Raw genomic sequence first — 16,276 nt, forward strand, 5'->3', positions numbered from 1 at the left:
CTAATTCTTCAGTTAAATTGTGATATACCCTATCAGATGACATCTGGCAAGCATGAGCAATTTCACACACTTTCAATCGGCGATCCTCCATGACCATTTCGTGCACTTTTGCAGATTTCTGGAGGAGTGACATATCCTGTCCGACCACTGCACGGATCGTCTAAGCTCTCCCAACCAAATTTAAATTCATTTGTCCGCTTGGCAACAGTTGAATATGAAGGAGCAGAGTCCTGCAGTGTACTCTGGAAATTGGCATGAATATTCATTGCTTTCATACCTTTCTTTATGAAGTACTTAATAACTGCTTGAATCTCAATTTTTTCCATCTTCGTAAATCTTATGCAGGAACAACAACAGGGCCACATCACCACTAAGACTACTGACATGGCACATGTTTACAGGCAACAGTTCTATGAATATCATGTGAACAACTCGTTGCACTAGTGCTGACCTTTCATGGTGATTCCGAGAACTTTTCAAACCACCCTTGTACATCCCGTAGGGACCACGAAGACAAGACAAAAGAAAACATGATTTGTACAGAAGCATGTAGACAGTAATTTTTTGGTTGCTCCATTTACAAGTGGAACAGGGAAAGGAGTGACAAGGTACCCTCTGCCATGCACTGTACAGTGGCTTGCAGGGTATTTATGTAGAACAAGAACAGCCAGATAGTGGGACTGCAGCACTAGAAATCATGAGTACTGCAACGAGTTATGAGCTCCATGCTTACAAAGGAGTTATGAGCCCCGCGAAGGGCAATGCATAATTCAATCACAAATGGCTGTACGGCCTTCAGGCCAAAAGAAAATTAGCGAAGAAGACTCAATTACACTTACATGGACAAGTTCTTTGTACTTTTATGAGCAGTATTGTACATACTGTTATAGAACTGGCCCCTGTAACACTTGGCATGAAATTCAAATTTCAACTCTGAGCATTGCTTGTGCTATCAAATGCAATAAGTGGATTATAAGTAATAAAAAAAGCATCCACACCTACCTGCTAACAAGACAGATACTAATGTTAGTAAGTTCAGACTTTCCAGGGCAATACTATGGTTATCCATAAAAATGTCAAGAATATATATAGCCAAATGAACTGTTGTACTACTAAGTTTCAATCCTTCAGCTATGTTGCAGATCCATTTAACTAAATGACTTCTGTACTGTATCTGAAAAAAAGTAAATAACAGCAATATCAGAAAATGAAAGGAGGCCTCTATGACCATATAGCATTGGAGGAGAGAGACTGGTGACCTTGGTATCCAAATAAGTCACAGAATTAAAAAATTACCAGGTTTGGCTTTATGGTCACCATCACATTTACAAGAGGTATTTCAGATTTAGTGAAATCAACTACATACACATAGAAAAATTACTAATCTTATTACCTGAATAATACAGAAACACCTAGGAGACACAATCGTTATCTGAATTGACTAATAATGAACGTAATACTTAAATAATATGTAAAAAGTGCTGGTGGATGGGAAAATAGCAAATTTTTTATAATAAAAAATTAGTTGACAAAGAAATGTCCCCAGAGGTGCAATCAACTATATAGTGTTATAGGTTAGAGTCACAGGTATTACACCCAGCAGGTCCTCTTTTGTGAGTAATCCATGAATAATAATTCTGTATGATGCTCTTCAATCTTAAAAATAATACTGTTATCCAGTGTAATGGTGAAGTGAAGTGGTTAAGGTACATTCCTGACGTACTCAAGGTTGTGGGTTCATAGCCTGACAATTGCTCTCAAATTGTTATTTTTAAACTGTTATTTTTGTAACTAAACCTTCGCCACATCATTTTAAGCACAATATTAAGTTTTTTATTTGTTCTCATTTTTTCTTACTGTCACACTTTTTTTCATTTGGAATCTTTGTGCATGTGATTTTAATTATTTTTATTTATCTATTGCATTATTTAAATGTTTCAAAACACCAATCTATCATTTAAGAAACTAAAGACGAAATAATCCACTTATATTGTCTATTCAATGGTGTCATAAATGTACTTTTTACTACATTTATTGCATTAATTAAAGAAATTCAAGCAAGATGAGGAATAGAAATAATTAATGCCATAACAAGGGCAAAAATATGAAATTATAAAACAGAAGAAATTAAAATTAAAGTTAATACATAAGGTAATTAACATCACTCACAAGGACCAAGATTCCAAGTGAAAAAGGAATGATATGAGGAAAACACAAGAACATGTAAAAAAGCTAATGTGATGAATAAAATGATGTGGCAAAGGATTATAAATAAAAAATATAAATTTAAACCAATCACTTTAATAAAAATGAAGATCAAAGTCATTCTGTTAAAGATTTAAAAACAAAAATTTAAAAAACATCTGATGGGATTCCAAACTACAACCTTCAGCATGTCAGCAAAACACCTCCATCAACAAACTACGTCACCGCTCTGGGTACCATTATTATTTTTAAGACTCTACACCATCATGAGATTTTTTTTCCGTCGATTACTTGCACATATGGGCTCACTTGTGCATTTTAGAGAATCTTACATTCCCTATATTTTACACCTCCTATGTTCAGTTTCAAAGATTTTACTCCAGTCAACACTGTTAGGAGCTTTCTTTACATTGATAAATGCTATAACATACGTTTGCCTTTCTTCAACCTATTTTCTAAAATAAGTCATGGAGGTCAGTACAGCCTCATGTGTTCCCACATTTCCCTGGATTCCAAATTCATCCTCTCTGAGGTCAACCTCACACCAGTTTTCCCATTCTTCTGTAAATAATTTGTGTCCATATTTTGCAACCATGACTTATTAGGCTAAATGTTTGGAATATTGTCACATGTCAGCACTTGCTTTTTCTGAGGAATTATTACATTCTTCTTGAATTCTAAGGGTACTTTGCATATCTCATATCTTGCAGACTATAAGGCATAGTTTTGTCATGGCTGTCTCTCCCAAGAACCTCTATAATTCCAAGGGAATGTCACCTACTCCAGAGGCCTTGTTTCGATTTACGTCTTTTAGTGCTCTATCATATTCTTCTCACAGCATTTTATCTCCTATCTCATCTACATCTATTTCTTTTCTTTCTATAATACTGTATTCAAGTTCTTTTCCTTTGAACATTCCTACTCTCTATTCCTTTCACATTTCAGCTATCCCTTCTTTGCTTAGTATTTTCTTGCCATCTAAGCTCTTGACATTCATACAAATGCCTCTCTTTCCTCCAAAAGTCTCTTTCATTTTCCTAAAGATGGCATCTTTCCCCTCCTAGTTGTGCAGGCTTCTACAGCCTTACATTTCTCCTCCGCCATACCTGCTTTGTCATGTTGCACTTTTTCTCTGAATCTCAGTTTTTTGACATCTGTATTCTCTTTTGCTTCCTTCATCTGTTGCATTTTCATATATTTTCCTTTAGTTGATAATGGTATATATTTCTTTATTAAAGATCTGTTTCCATCAGTGTCACTCATACCAAGGTATGTAACCAATCCATTATTTATGAATCTTGTATATTGTTAACAAACTCTATTAATAACTATTGTTTGTCTCTGACTTATAAGGCAATAAGTTTACTCATTTTCCCATTTTTTACTTTAGGCTCACATTCACGTTTCATAAATTCAGAAATATCTTTGAAAACACTGAGATAGTTTGCTGTTTACAGTAAAGATGACACATTAAGTTGCACACAGGCACAACTAAAACATATTTAGCTATTAGCTTCTGGCCACAGCCTTCGTCAGAAAAGGAAATGCACACACATTCATTCATGGAAGCAAGCATACCTGACCATCTCTGGCAGCTTGGAGCTAACCTGCTGGCGTGGCAGTCGTGTGTGAGAGATGCTCTTGTTTTGTGTTTGTGTGTGTAACTTAACTTGTTATCTTTATGGTGTGTAGCAATCTATCTTTTACTTACACTGTTAAAAATGAATGAAATTTTGTTGGCAAAAATCATGTCAAATTGAGTACTACCTGAAAACAATAGTGTTCCACAATTGGGAGTAAGACAAAGTGAAATGTTTCATTACATATAGAGAAACTCTCAGACTGTGATGAGCAAACAATCATTTCATCGTTAAACCTCTCATTTGTGCACTTAACAGCTCTGTGGCCTCTACACAAGGATTGACTGTCTTTAATCATATCATGTACAATGATAACTGGTAGATAATGTAACAAGGTGAGAACACAGCTAATGAGTGCACATTTATATTAGTGTTTTATGCTTCGTCAGTTTGAATAATTCTAGCCATAAAATTGCCAATTTGTTCATGGTAGGCTGCACAAGTACAACAGACACACATCAGAATGAACCTAACTGTGATACCCAAACCAGAATAACTCAACTGGGCAAACAAATAGAGAAGTTAGAACAATAATTTAATCTGTAGTTTCCTGTTCTTTTATCACTGGAAGGAGAGAACAGTCCTCACAAACACAGAATTATGAGGGTGACAGAGTGCAGGAAGGCACATTTAGTAACAAAAACTTGCCATTTGAGATACAAATTCCAGCGTGTTAATAGCGAGTTGTTCGAAACCGATAACCAGCATGTTAGCTAAATCCAAATGAATCAGTGGGGTAAATATTTATCTGACAGATCACAAATGTAGAGTTGGAGTGCAGTGGTGATAACAAAGGCACAAAGATAGAAAACATTTTTAATATCTAGCAATGTGTCATTCTCTGACTTTAGCTTTTGATTAACATGAATGGTTCCGAGTTTTAAGCAGACTAGTGAAATTTACAGGATTTTCCAATGTGTATACATCAGATTAGATGCTAGACAGTATAACACTAAATTTAACTTCATTACCTGAGGAGAACGAAAGTTGAATGGAATCCTCTGACGCTCTTTTTCACGTAGCGAGCTAACCACATCTTTTGCATAATCAGTTGTCCACCATTTTCTTACTAACGCCATCTGTAAAACAATAAATTTAACTGCAATGCAAAGCAGGGGAAAATGTTACATTTAATTTAGTTTTTCTTTGAAAAATGTCATGTTATTAACCAAATTGAACAATTTCAACATGAGAAGATCAACATGGACAAGGTTGTGATCATATATATAATAGAAGGAAACATTCCACAAAGGAAAAATATACCTAAAAACAAAGATGATGTGACTTACCAAATGAAAGTGCTGGCAGGTCGACAGACACACAAACGAACACAAACATACACACAAAATTCAAGCTTTCGCAACAAACTGTTGCCTCATCAGGAAAGAGGGAAGTAGAGGGAAAGACGAAAGGATGTGGGTTTTAAGGGAGAGGGTAAGGAGTCATTCCAGTCCCGGGAGCGGAAAGACTTACCTTATGGGGAAAAAAGGGCGGGTATACACTCGCACACACACACATATCCATCCACACATATACAGACACAAGCAGACATATTTAAAGACAAAGAGTTTGGGCAGAGATGTCAGTCGAGGCAGAAGTGCAGAGGCAAAGATGATGTTGAATGACAGGTGAGGTATGAGTGGCGGCAACTTGAAATTAGCGGAGATTGAGGCCTGGTGGATAACGGGAAGAGAGGATATATTGAAGAGCAAGTTCCCATCTCCGGAGTTCGGATAGGTTGGTGTTAGTAGGAAGTATCCAGATAACCCGGACGGTGTAACACTGCGCCAAGATGTGCTGGTCGTGCACCAAGGCATGTTTAGCCACAGGGTGATCCTCATTACCAACAAACACTGTCTGCCTGTGTCCATTCATGCGAATGGACAGTTTGTTGCTGGTCATTCCCACATAAAATGCATCACAGTGTAGGCAGGTCAGTTGGTAGATCACGTGGGTGCTTTCACACGTGGCTCCGCCTTTGATTGTGTACACCTTCCGGGTTACAGGACTGGAGTAGGTGGTGGTGGGAGGGTGCATGGGACAGGTTTTACACCGGGGGCGGTTACAAGGGTAGGAGCCAGAGGGTAGGGAAGGTGGTTTGGGGATTTCATAGGGATGTACTAAGAGGTTACGAAGGTTAGGTGGATGGCGGAAAGACACTCTTGGTGGAGTGGGGAGGATTTCATGAAGGATGGATCTCATTTCAGGGCAGGATTTGAGGAAGTCGTATCCCTGCTGGAGAGCCACATTCAGAATCTGATCCAGTCCCGGAAAGTATCCTGTCACAAGTGGGGCACTTTTGTAGTTCTTCTGTGGGAGGTTCTGGGTTTGAGAGGATGAGGAAGTGGCTCTGGTTATTTGCTTCTGTACCAGGTCGGGAGGGTAGTTGCGGGATGCGAAAGCTGTTGTCAGGTTGTTGGTGTAATGCTTCAGGGATTCCGGACTGGAGCAGATTCGTTTGCCACGAAGACCTAGGCTGTAGGGAAGGGACCGTTTGATGTGGAATGGGTGGCAGCTGTCGTAATGGAGGTACTGTTGCTTGTTGGTGGGTTTGATGTGGACGGTCGTGTGAAGCTGGCCATTGGACAGGTGAAGGTCAACATCAAGGAAAGTGGCATGGGATTTGGAGTAGGACCAGGTGAATCTGATGGAACCAAAGGAGTTGAGGTTGGAGAGGAAATTCTGGAGTAAGAGAGGATATATTGAAGAGCAAGTTCCCATCTCCGGAGTTTGGATAGGTTGGTGTTAGTAGGAAGTATCCAGATAACCCGGACGGTGTAACACTGCGCCAAGATGTGCTGGTCGTGCACCAAGGCATGTTTAGCCACAGGGTGATCCTCATTACCAACAAACACTGTCTGCCTGTGTCCATTCATGTGAATGGACAGTTTGTTGCTGGTCATTCCCACATAGAATGCATCACAGTGTAGGCAGGTCAGTTGGTAGATCACGTGGGTGCTTTCACACGTGGCTCTTAGTACATCCCTATCAAATCCCCAAACCACCTTCCCTACCCTCTGGCTCCTACCCTTGTAACCGCCCCCTGTGTAAAACCTGTCCCATGCACCCTCCCACCACCACCTACTCCAGTCCTGTAACCCGGAAGGTGTACACAATCAAAGGCAGAGCCACGTGTGAAAGCACCCACGTGATCTACCAACTGACCTCCTACACTGTGATGCATTCTATGTGGGAATGACCAGCAACAAACTGTCCATTCGCATGAATGGACACAGGGCCTCTTTGCCTTTACAAATGTCTGCTGGTGTCTGTGTATGTGTGGATGGATATGTGTGTGTGTGTGTGCACGAGTGTATACCTGTCCTTTTTTCCCCCTAAGGTAAGTCTTTCCGCTCCCGGGACTGGAATGACTCCTTACCCTCTCCCTTAAAACCCATATCCTTTTGTCTTTCCTTCTCCCTCCCTCTTTCCTGACGAGGCAACCGTTGGTTGCCAAAGCTAGAATTTTGTGTGTATGTTTGTGTTTGTTTGTGTGTCTATCGACCTGCCAGCGCTTTTGTTTGGTAAGTCTCATCATCTTTCTTTTTAAATATATTTTTCCCACGTGGAATGTTTCCCTCTATTATATATATATATATATATATATATATATATATATATATATATATACCTCAAAACAAAGATGATGTGACTTACCAAATGAAACTGCTGGCAGGTCGACAGACACACAAACGAACACAAACATACACACAAAATTCAAGCTTTCGCAACAAACTGTTGCCTCATCAGGAAAGAGGCAACAGTTCCCTCTCCTACTTTCCGGGACTGGATCAGATTCTGAATGTGGCTCTCCAGCAGGGATACGACTTCCTCAAATCCTGCCCTGAAATGAGATCCATCCTTCATGAAATCCTCCCCACTCCACCAAGAGTGTCTTTCCGCCGTCCACCTAACCTTCGTAACCTCTTAGTTCATCCCTATGAAATCCCTAAACCACCTTCCCTACCCTCTGGCTCCTACCCTTGTAACCGCCCCCGGTGTAAAACCTGTCCCATGCACCCTCCCACCACCACCTACTCCAGTCCTGTAACCCGGAAGGTGTACACAATCAAAGGCGGAGCCACGTGTGAAAGCACCCACGTGATCTACCAACTGACCTGCCTACACTGTGATGCACTCTATGTGGGAATGACCAGCAACAAACTGTCCATTCGCATGAATGGACACAGGCAGACAGTGTTTGTTGGTAATGAGGATCACCCTGTGGCTAAACATGCCTTGGTGCACGACCAGCACATCTTGGCGCAGTGTTACACCGTCCGGGTTGTCTGGATACTTCCTACTAACACCAACCTATCCGAACTCCGGAGATGGGAACTTGCTCTTCAATATATCCTCTCTTCCCGTTATCCACCAGGCCTCAATCTCCGCTAATTTCAAGTTGCCGCCACTCATACCTCACCTGTCATTCAACAACATCTTTGCCTCTGCACTTCTGCCTCGACTGACATCTTTGCCCAAACTCTTTGTCTTTAAATATGTCTGCTTGTGTCTGTATGTGTGTGGATGGATGTGTGTGTGTGTGCGCGCTAGTGTGTACCCGTCCTTTTTTCCCCCTAAGGTAAGTCTTTCCGCTCCCGGGACTGGAATGACTCCTTACCCTCTCCCTTAAAACCCACATCCTTTCGTCTATCCCTCTCCTTCCCTCTTTCCTGATGAGGCAACAGTTTGTTGCGAAAGCTTGAATTTTGTGTGTATGTTTGTGTGTCTGTCGACCTGCCAGCACTTTCATTTGGTAAGTCACATCATCTTTGTATATATATATATATATATATATATATATATATATATATATATATATATAGAGAGAGAGAGAGAGAGAGAGAGAGAGGGTACTAATGGTTTGACCATTATTTTTATTTTTGTATGGAGATTTTTCTTTCATCATAAGAGTTTGAGAAAACATTTCTTCCCTCTGTACTAATGCATTTGCTTGCAAAATTACTACTATATTCCCAGAATTTAAAATTAAATGAGTGGTTCTTTTTTCACTCTACAGGCATATTTGTCAGCCTCTTCCCATCATACATTCATTCACCCATCACATTCTGTTAATTCCATCAGGAACAGTAGACTTCAGAGATGTGGAACAAACAGAGTTACACACTGACAGGGAGAAGCATCACTGCGGGCTATTTCGGTGAAATACACTAACTACAAATTGTGACTACAGCTAACCCACTCACTCTCATAATTATAGGAATTAATTTAAGACGGAGTTACTTTGGGCAAGGGGGATGTGAGGAAATACTGCTCCTCCTCTTTTACTACTCAGCTGCTGCTGTTATCTGACACATTAAACAAAGTGTTTATGTAACAAGATATGTTTGTGTTCAACATTAGCGTTACGTAATATTTATACCTCTAAACAAGATATTCTTTTACTTTGCTTTTGAATATCTGGGATTTTCAATTTCCTGCCTGATGTCTACCTGTAACATTTTACAGATGACTGCACGAGAGTATAAAACACATACACTGACTACATTTCATCCTTTAAGACAGAGGGTTGATTGTCTCTCAGTCGGCAATATCCCGACCATATTTCTTTGCAACAAATACTCCTTTATTTTGCATACTTCTGTAATCTCAGAAAATCTTAACTTAGTGATCTCCTCTCCTTCAGCGGTTGTAAGTACAAGTTACATGGATGTATAAAATTTTTGTCATCACTTAGCTATGCCGATTCCCACATATGTCTGTCACTTTCCCTCACCGTGGGCAGGGGACAAACTTAAACAACCTCCTGCAGGATGCCCGGAAGCATGTGCCAGAGCTGTTAGTAATACACTGTTATGTCCAACCTCACCTGCACATCATGAAGGAAAGAGCCTCCTCTTCCACCAACTAAAACTTCCAAATAATCCTCTTGTCCGAAACATGGCTACAACCACACATATCCTCCACATCTGCTCATCTCCCAGGATATATATTTCTTAGGGTGGTCCAGAAAAACAAGCTTGGTGGTGGTGTTGGTGTTGCAAATGTACATTCTGATCTCAAACTCAATGCCTTATGCAAACTGAACCCTGAACCCTACTGAAAAAAGATCGCAGTCACACTCAGAGTTAATTGCAAGAAAGGGGGGGGGAGAAGACTGACAAAGTAGGAGATAGAGATCAAATGTTAGTTCCAGGCCTCTCAGCACATGGAGTAATATTCCTGGTCTTCTTCTCGCAGCTCTCAAAGCTCAAATCATATCACATAACATGTAGGAACATTACAAAAACCAACTGTGATGTTCTAACATCTGATTGCTCAGAAACTTCATGGTATTAAATAATCAGAGGAGCCACAACTGATAGCAAAATCCAAGAACTTTATTTTAATAAACACACTGCTCTCTATAACAAACACGCTCTGACACATATATCCACATAAGAAAAACTGCTACTCCTCAGCTGACAACTGAACTATGCCAAACGATGAACAACGGGGATGCTTGTCAGACATTTCAAGGAAAATTTGAAACATGAACGTTACAAACACTACAGAAAACTGTAAAACGGGGTACAAAGCATTCACATTGTTGAAGTCAGACATGCTTGTTGCTTTTTATGTAATATACAGAAGCAGTTCTGTGGAAGAATCTCAGTAGCTTGGGTGTTGGAAAGACAAAATTAAAAAGTGTGTTTCAGATGTCAGCCGATAAATGGAAGTCAACTCTCATGCCGCAAAGAACTGTGCCCACTAGAAACATCAAAGTACTTACCAAACACAATGCCTAAAACATAAATACAAAGAGAAAAGCAATACTGAGGATCTCCTCTGAAGCAATAGGCAACAATGGTATCAGCATAACCATGATCAAGAATCTTGCCACTAGCTTAGTTTCTATCTTAACAGAGAAACTCAATTTTCCTCTGAGACTGAAACATACCCATTCTTCATGGAAAGGAAGCACAGTCAACCCTACCCCTAAAACCAAGAACCCGCAATCACCTTGTGATTAACGATCAATCAGCATATTATCCACTGTATCCAAAGCCGTGGAATATATTATTCGCAATCAAACTACTGAACATTTCTGCGAATTCAACTTATATGACACAATATCTGTTTGGCTTTTGTAAACACTACAGCACAAACACTGCACTGCATTAATTAAAGTAACTAATGACCCAAAATATGCCACTGACATATGTGAGACCGCAGTACCGACGCTACTTTACTTCTGCAAAGCTGACACTGCCAAGTTTAACATCTGCTCAGAAAAATGTGACAATCACATGGTGCACTACTGTGGTTATAAAACTACTGGAAAAACAGAAAGCAATGTGCTGTATGTGAGAATAAAAAGTCATCCTGCAAGCACATCACAGTTTAATTAAACAATGATAAAATAAACTTAAATTATATGAGCTAAATAACGGTTTAACTAAACAGTAATAGAATAAACTTTCATTATATCACTCTGATGCCACGTACAAGCCCACAGTAATGACACACACTAAGCATTAAGCAGCGCAGTTGCATCTGATCTCAGGCAACCACTTATTCAACTGCTAATTATCTCTCAGACAACTGCCTCATTGTGGGATTGTGCCACTAGCTTGCAATCTGGGTGTTTTCTTGCTCGAATCATACTTTTTTTCTAACCAAGCTTGCTGTTTATTTTACACTACTGCTGCTAACTTGGATGTATGACAGCACAGCTTAGCAGTGTTTTAGCTGAAGCAGTAATGACAGAATAGGTATGGGCTTGCAATTTTAAAGCAACAATGGTATGGTACAAGACACTTATTTGTGATTGGTGCACTTTATACATAGGCACTAGAGGATGAAGGATGCCACAGTGGTCAGTGCCAGGAATACTTCTGTTTTCTTCACATGTAAATGATATCTCATTGATCTTGTCCTGTAAATATCATTTCTATGTCATTGACCTCCAACTCCACCAAAAGTGCCATACCTGCAGATATCAATACTACTATCATCCAGATAAATGGTGATCTGCCTTCGGTAGCGACATGGGCCTGAGGCGTGGGACTACAACTAAATATGAAAAAGTCACAAGTAATCTTGGCATGCCATCAGAAATTACTATGATCATAGTTCCACAAACGTCTGTCTCCTATTCTGCTCAACAATATTATAATATCATCCCAGAAAACAGTGAATAATCTGTGTGTAATTTTGGATGAGCATTTCAATCGCACAGAAAATATTGTTGCCAGTCATAGAATGACTTCCACTTGTATCAATGCCCTCAACAATTTTTGAAACGTATATCCACAGGATGTGAAACAAACACTCACAATCATTCTTTCTACCAAACATCCACTAGTGTGATGTACTCATAAAATAACACTAGACAGTCAGAACTAACCGTGAATGCTTGTATACATTTCATCTGCAACATTTGTCTAGATGATAACGTAAATGCCCCCTATGCCCACTTAGGGAGGTCATGGGCAGACAAGTTACATGACTACCATACGATATGCCTACTTCATCAGATCCTCAGTGTGCAAGCACCACAGTATCTCACATCACATCCAAGATTAAATACCTGGCATCTCATAGTAATCTAAACACAGAATCCCATTTATCCTTGTATTGTACCTGCACTCATAAAAAAATATGCAAGTTCCTTTTTCATTGCTGCTGCCTGTGCCAGGAACAAGTTACTATAACATTTCCCCAGAAGATAATGATAATGTATATGACCAATGACCCCCCCCCCCCCCCATCCACCCCACAGCCCTGACTTAGCACCATCAGATGTTCATATGTTTCCAACACTGAAGGAATTTCTTGGTGGAAATCACTTGGAAAATGATGGCATGCTGAAAGAAATTGTTCCTAACTGGTTTAACCATCAGGCAGCAGAGTTCTTTGATGCTAGGATCCAAAAGCTGGTGCCACAACTTAAATGTTTAAATATTCACGGTGACTATGTTGAAAAGTGAAAAAAATGTGCACACTGTAGATTGCAATACAATTTATGTTCATAAATAAAGTTTCTCTTACCCCATTACAAATTGGTTCTTACTTTTAAATATGACCCTTGTACTTCCTCTTCTGAATTAAATCATCTTCCTGCTGCACAACTCATAAATGCAATATCTTTGGATTATTAAACACAAGACTCCATCTATGCAAAGAGATGCCTTCAGTGTCATGATATTTTAGTTTCCCTACTATAATTTACACAATCAAAGACGTCGTGAAGATCACGGAAAATGCCAACAAGCTAATTTTTTTGGGTTAGTTGTAACAGAACAGTTCATGAGATTATATATTGCGTTCTCAGTACAGAAGCCTTTACAGAAATCAAACTTTAAAAGTGGTTCATTATTAAGACATATCAAGATAAAAATGCAGCTATGATAATACAAACTAATTTCATTGTAACAGACTAATTGGCACTACAGTCAATGTATGAATATGAGCAGGACAGACTGAGTGGAATGGGCCTAAACATCAGGAGTCATGGGATAGTCATGACCAGATAACGCCATACCACATATAATAAGCACAAATGGTTTAATGCAACATCGAGTGCACAATTAGATTTGCCAAAAATAAATTCTGCAGCTGATGGGCCAGTCAAGGGGATCTTAGGGGATGAGTAGATTAGATATAAAGGGTGAGGAAGCTAAGTCATAACACCCCTTTTATCTCCCCAACCGTAATAGATACAAAGATGCTGTTTGGACAGTGAATTGCAGGGATAGGGGCTACATGGATACATCACATTTCATGTTTGTGCTACTTTTTATTACAGAGATATGAGGCCGTCTTTGTTTTTTTTTTTTTAAATGGAACCATATGTTAAATTTTAGTGTAACATGATGGGCTTAAAAAGACTGTTTCAAATACGTGTATATCATAATATTTAGGCGAATAGAACAGATATGTTCTTGTATCATGTTTGTCCTTCAAAGCGGCATTGTCCAATGCGACCTTTCCTGTTGACCACTGAGGAATTTAACAGGGAAGGCGTTGTTTTCCTGCTTCTCGATAACGTCGCAAGGTGATGGACGAGGTAGCTGGATAGAAGGGTATAAATGTGCTGCTGGGGTAATGAGACATTGCACTTCCGTCAACGTTTCTTGGAGCAGACATGTACACCAACGAAGAGAAGTTAGATATGCTTTTAGTGTATGGTGAAAGCAGAAGAAATGCTGTTAGAGCAATTTAGAGAGCTGTATCCTGATTGTGAGCATCCTACGCGCCAGCTTCTTGCACGTATTTGCAAGAAACTACTATGGAATGCCATACAGAGGACAAGGCAGAAAACTGCAACTGGCAATGTAAACGAAGAGGGAGTTCTAGCGTTTGTGCATAACAACTGTTTTGTCGAGACTTATCACCTCGGAATGTGGTACAAGTCAGAGAAGGTTTTTTTTTGGTGGGGTTTAAGGGCGCTCAACTACTGAGGTCATTGGCGCCCAGTCACAGTTATTAGAGCACATGGAATCTAGTAAAACTCAAGGGGAGGGGGGGGGGGGGGGGACACCAGAAAGGCTTGACAAAGATGCAGATAAAATAAGTAAAAAAGTTAGATGTCTTCGGACATGCCAGTCAAAGTTATAAAACGCAGAACACGAGCAGCTGCTCGAGCGTCATCAGCTAAAATATCCGGTAAAGTAGATGGCAGGGACAGGACAACACGAGATTGACTAAAGCGGGGACACGAAAATAAACCATGGCGCACTGTTAATGCCTGACCAAAAGGGCACTGCGGGGCTGGGTCACTGGAGAGCAGGTAGCTGCAGCTAAACCGGCAATGCCCAATCCGCAACCTGGTCAGAAGGACCTCCTCTCGCCGAGATGGTCGGGAGGAGGTTGTCCAAGCAGTTGGGAGCGGTTTTACTGCCCAGAGCTTGTTTCCTTGAAGGGATGACCAAGCATCCCACCACAACGACACAAGCCTGTTACAAACATCCCCACGAATGTCAGATGACGGGACACAATGGGAGGCTGGCCGAGGCAGGAGGACTGCAGCCTTGGCTGCAGCATCCGCAGCCTCATTCCCAGGCACTCCTACATGTCCGGGAACCCACAGAAAGCTGACAGGAGAACCATTATCAGCGAAAGAGTGGAGGGACTGCTGTATCCGTTGAACCGAGGGATGGACAGGATAGGGAGCTCCAAGGCTCTGAAGAGCACTGAGTGAGTCAGAGCAGAGTACATACAATGAATGGCGGTGGCGGCGGGCATACTGAATGGCCTGATGGAGAGCAAAAAGCTCGGCCGTAAAGCTGGAACATTGGTCGAGGAGCCGGTATTTAAAGGTGGCGGCCCCGACGACAAAGGCACAGCCGACACCATCGTCAGTTTTGGAGCCATCGGTGTAAATAAAGGTGTGACCGGCAAGTTGAGCACGAAGTTCGACAAACCGTGAGCAATACACTGCAGCCGGAGTACCCTCCTTCGGGAGTGAGCTGAGGTCGAGATAAATATGAACCGGAGCCTGGAGCCAAGTTGGTGTCGGGCTCTCACCCTCTCTGAAGGTGGTAGGGAGGGCAAAATCCAATTGTCGAAGCAGGCGACGGAAGCGGACTCCGGAGGGCAGCAGGGCAGACACATACAACCCGTACTGACGGTCGAGAGATTCGGCGAAGAAGGACTGGTAAGAGGGGTGGTCGGGCATAGACAACAGCCGGCAGGCAAACCGACACAGCAGTACGTCGCGCCGGTAGGTCAATGGTAATTCGGCTGCTTCAGCATAAAGACTCTCGACAGGACTAGTGTAGAAGGCTCCGGTCGCAAGACGTAACCCCCGATGGTGGATGGAGTTGAGACGGCGTAAGAGGGATGGCCGAGCAGACGAGTAGACGAAGCTCCCATAATCCAGCTTCGATCGGACTATGGACCGATACAAGCGAAGCAGGACAGTGCGATCCGCTCCCCAAGATGAACCACTAAGAACTCTGAGGACATTAAGGGAACACGTACAACGGGCCGCCAAATAAGAGACATGCGGAGACCAACACAGTTTCCTGTCCAACATGAGCCCTAGAAACTTAGTTGTTTCCACGAATGGGAGAACAACGGGACCGAGATGTAAGGATGGCGGAAGGAACGCTTTATATCGCCAAAAGTTGATACAAACCATCTTCTCTTCAGAGAACCGGAAGCTATTTGCCACGCTCTACGAGTATAGGCTGTATAGACAACGCTGAAGGCAGCGCTCCAGGACGCATGTTCTCTGGGCACTGCAGTAGATCGCGAAGTCATCGACAAAGAGAGAGCCTGAGACATTAGGTGGAATGCAATCCATAATTGGATTGATCGCGATGGCAAAAAGGGCTACGCTCAAGACGGAGCCCTGAGGCACTCCGTTCTCCTGGAGGAAGACGTCGGACAATACGGAACCCACACGTACCCTAAACTTTCGATCCGTTAAAAAGGAATCAATAAAAAGGGCAGGCGACCGCGTAGGCCCCACCTGTGCATAG

At 41.4% G+C, this 16,276-nt stretch overlaps 1 protein-coding gene across 2 annotated transcripts in view; it reads right to left on the reverse strand.

The window, feature by feature from the left end:
• The window catches only part of LOC126172546 (cyclin-J), a 69,241-nt gene that overhangs the window by 38,899 nt on the left and 14,066 nt on the right, over nt 1–16,276 (reverse strand). For both annotated transcript variants that reach the window (XM_049920891.1, XM_049920893.1), the window contains exons 2-3: nt 4,817–4,924; nt 1,003–1,174 (exon numbers count right to left, since the gene is read on the reverse strand). In XM_049920891.1, coding sequence (XP_049776848.1) covers nt 1,003–1,174; nt 4,817–4,924 — 280 coding nt within the window. The remainder of the gene's footprint in view (nt 1–1,002; nt 1,175–4,816; nt 4,925–16,276) is intronic.

This window comes from Schistocerca cancellata, chromosome 1, assembly GCF_023864275.1.
Source record: "Schistocerca cancellata isolate TAMUIC-IGC-003103 chromosome 1, iqSchCanc2.1, whole genome shotgun sequence".
Lineage (NCBI taxonomy): Eukaryota > Metazoa > Arthropoda > Insecta > Orthoptera > Acrididae > Schistocerca > Schistocerca cancellata.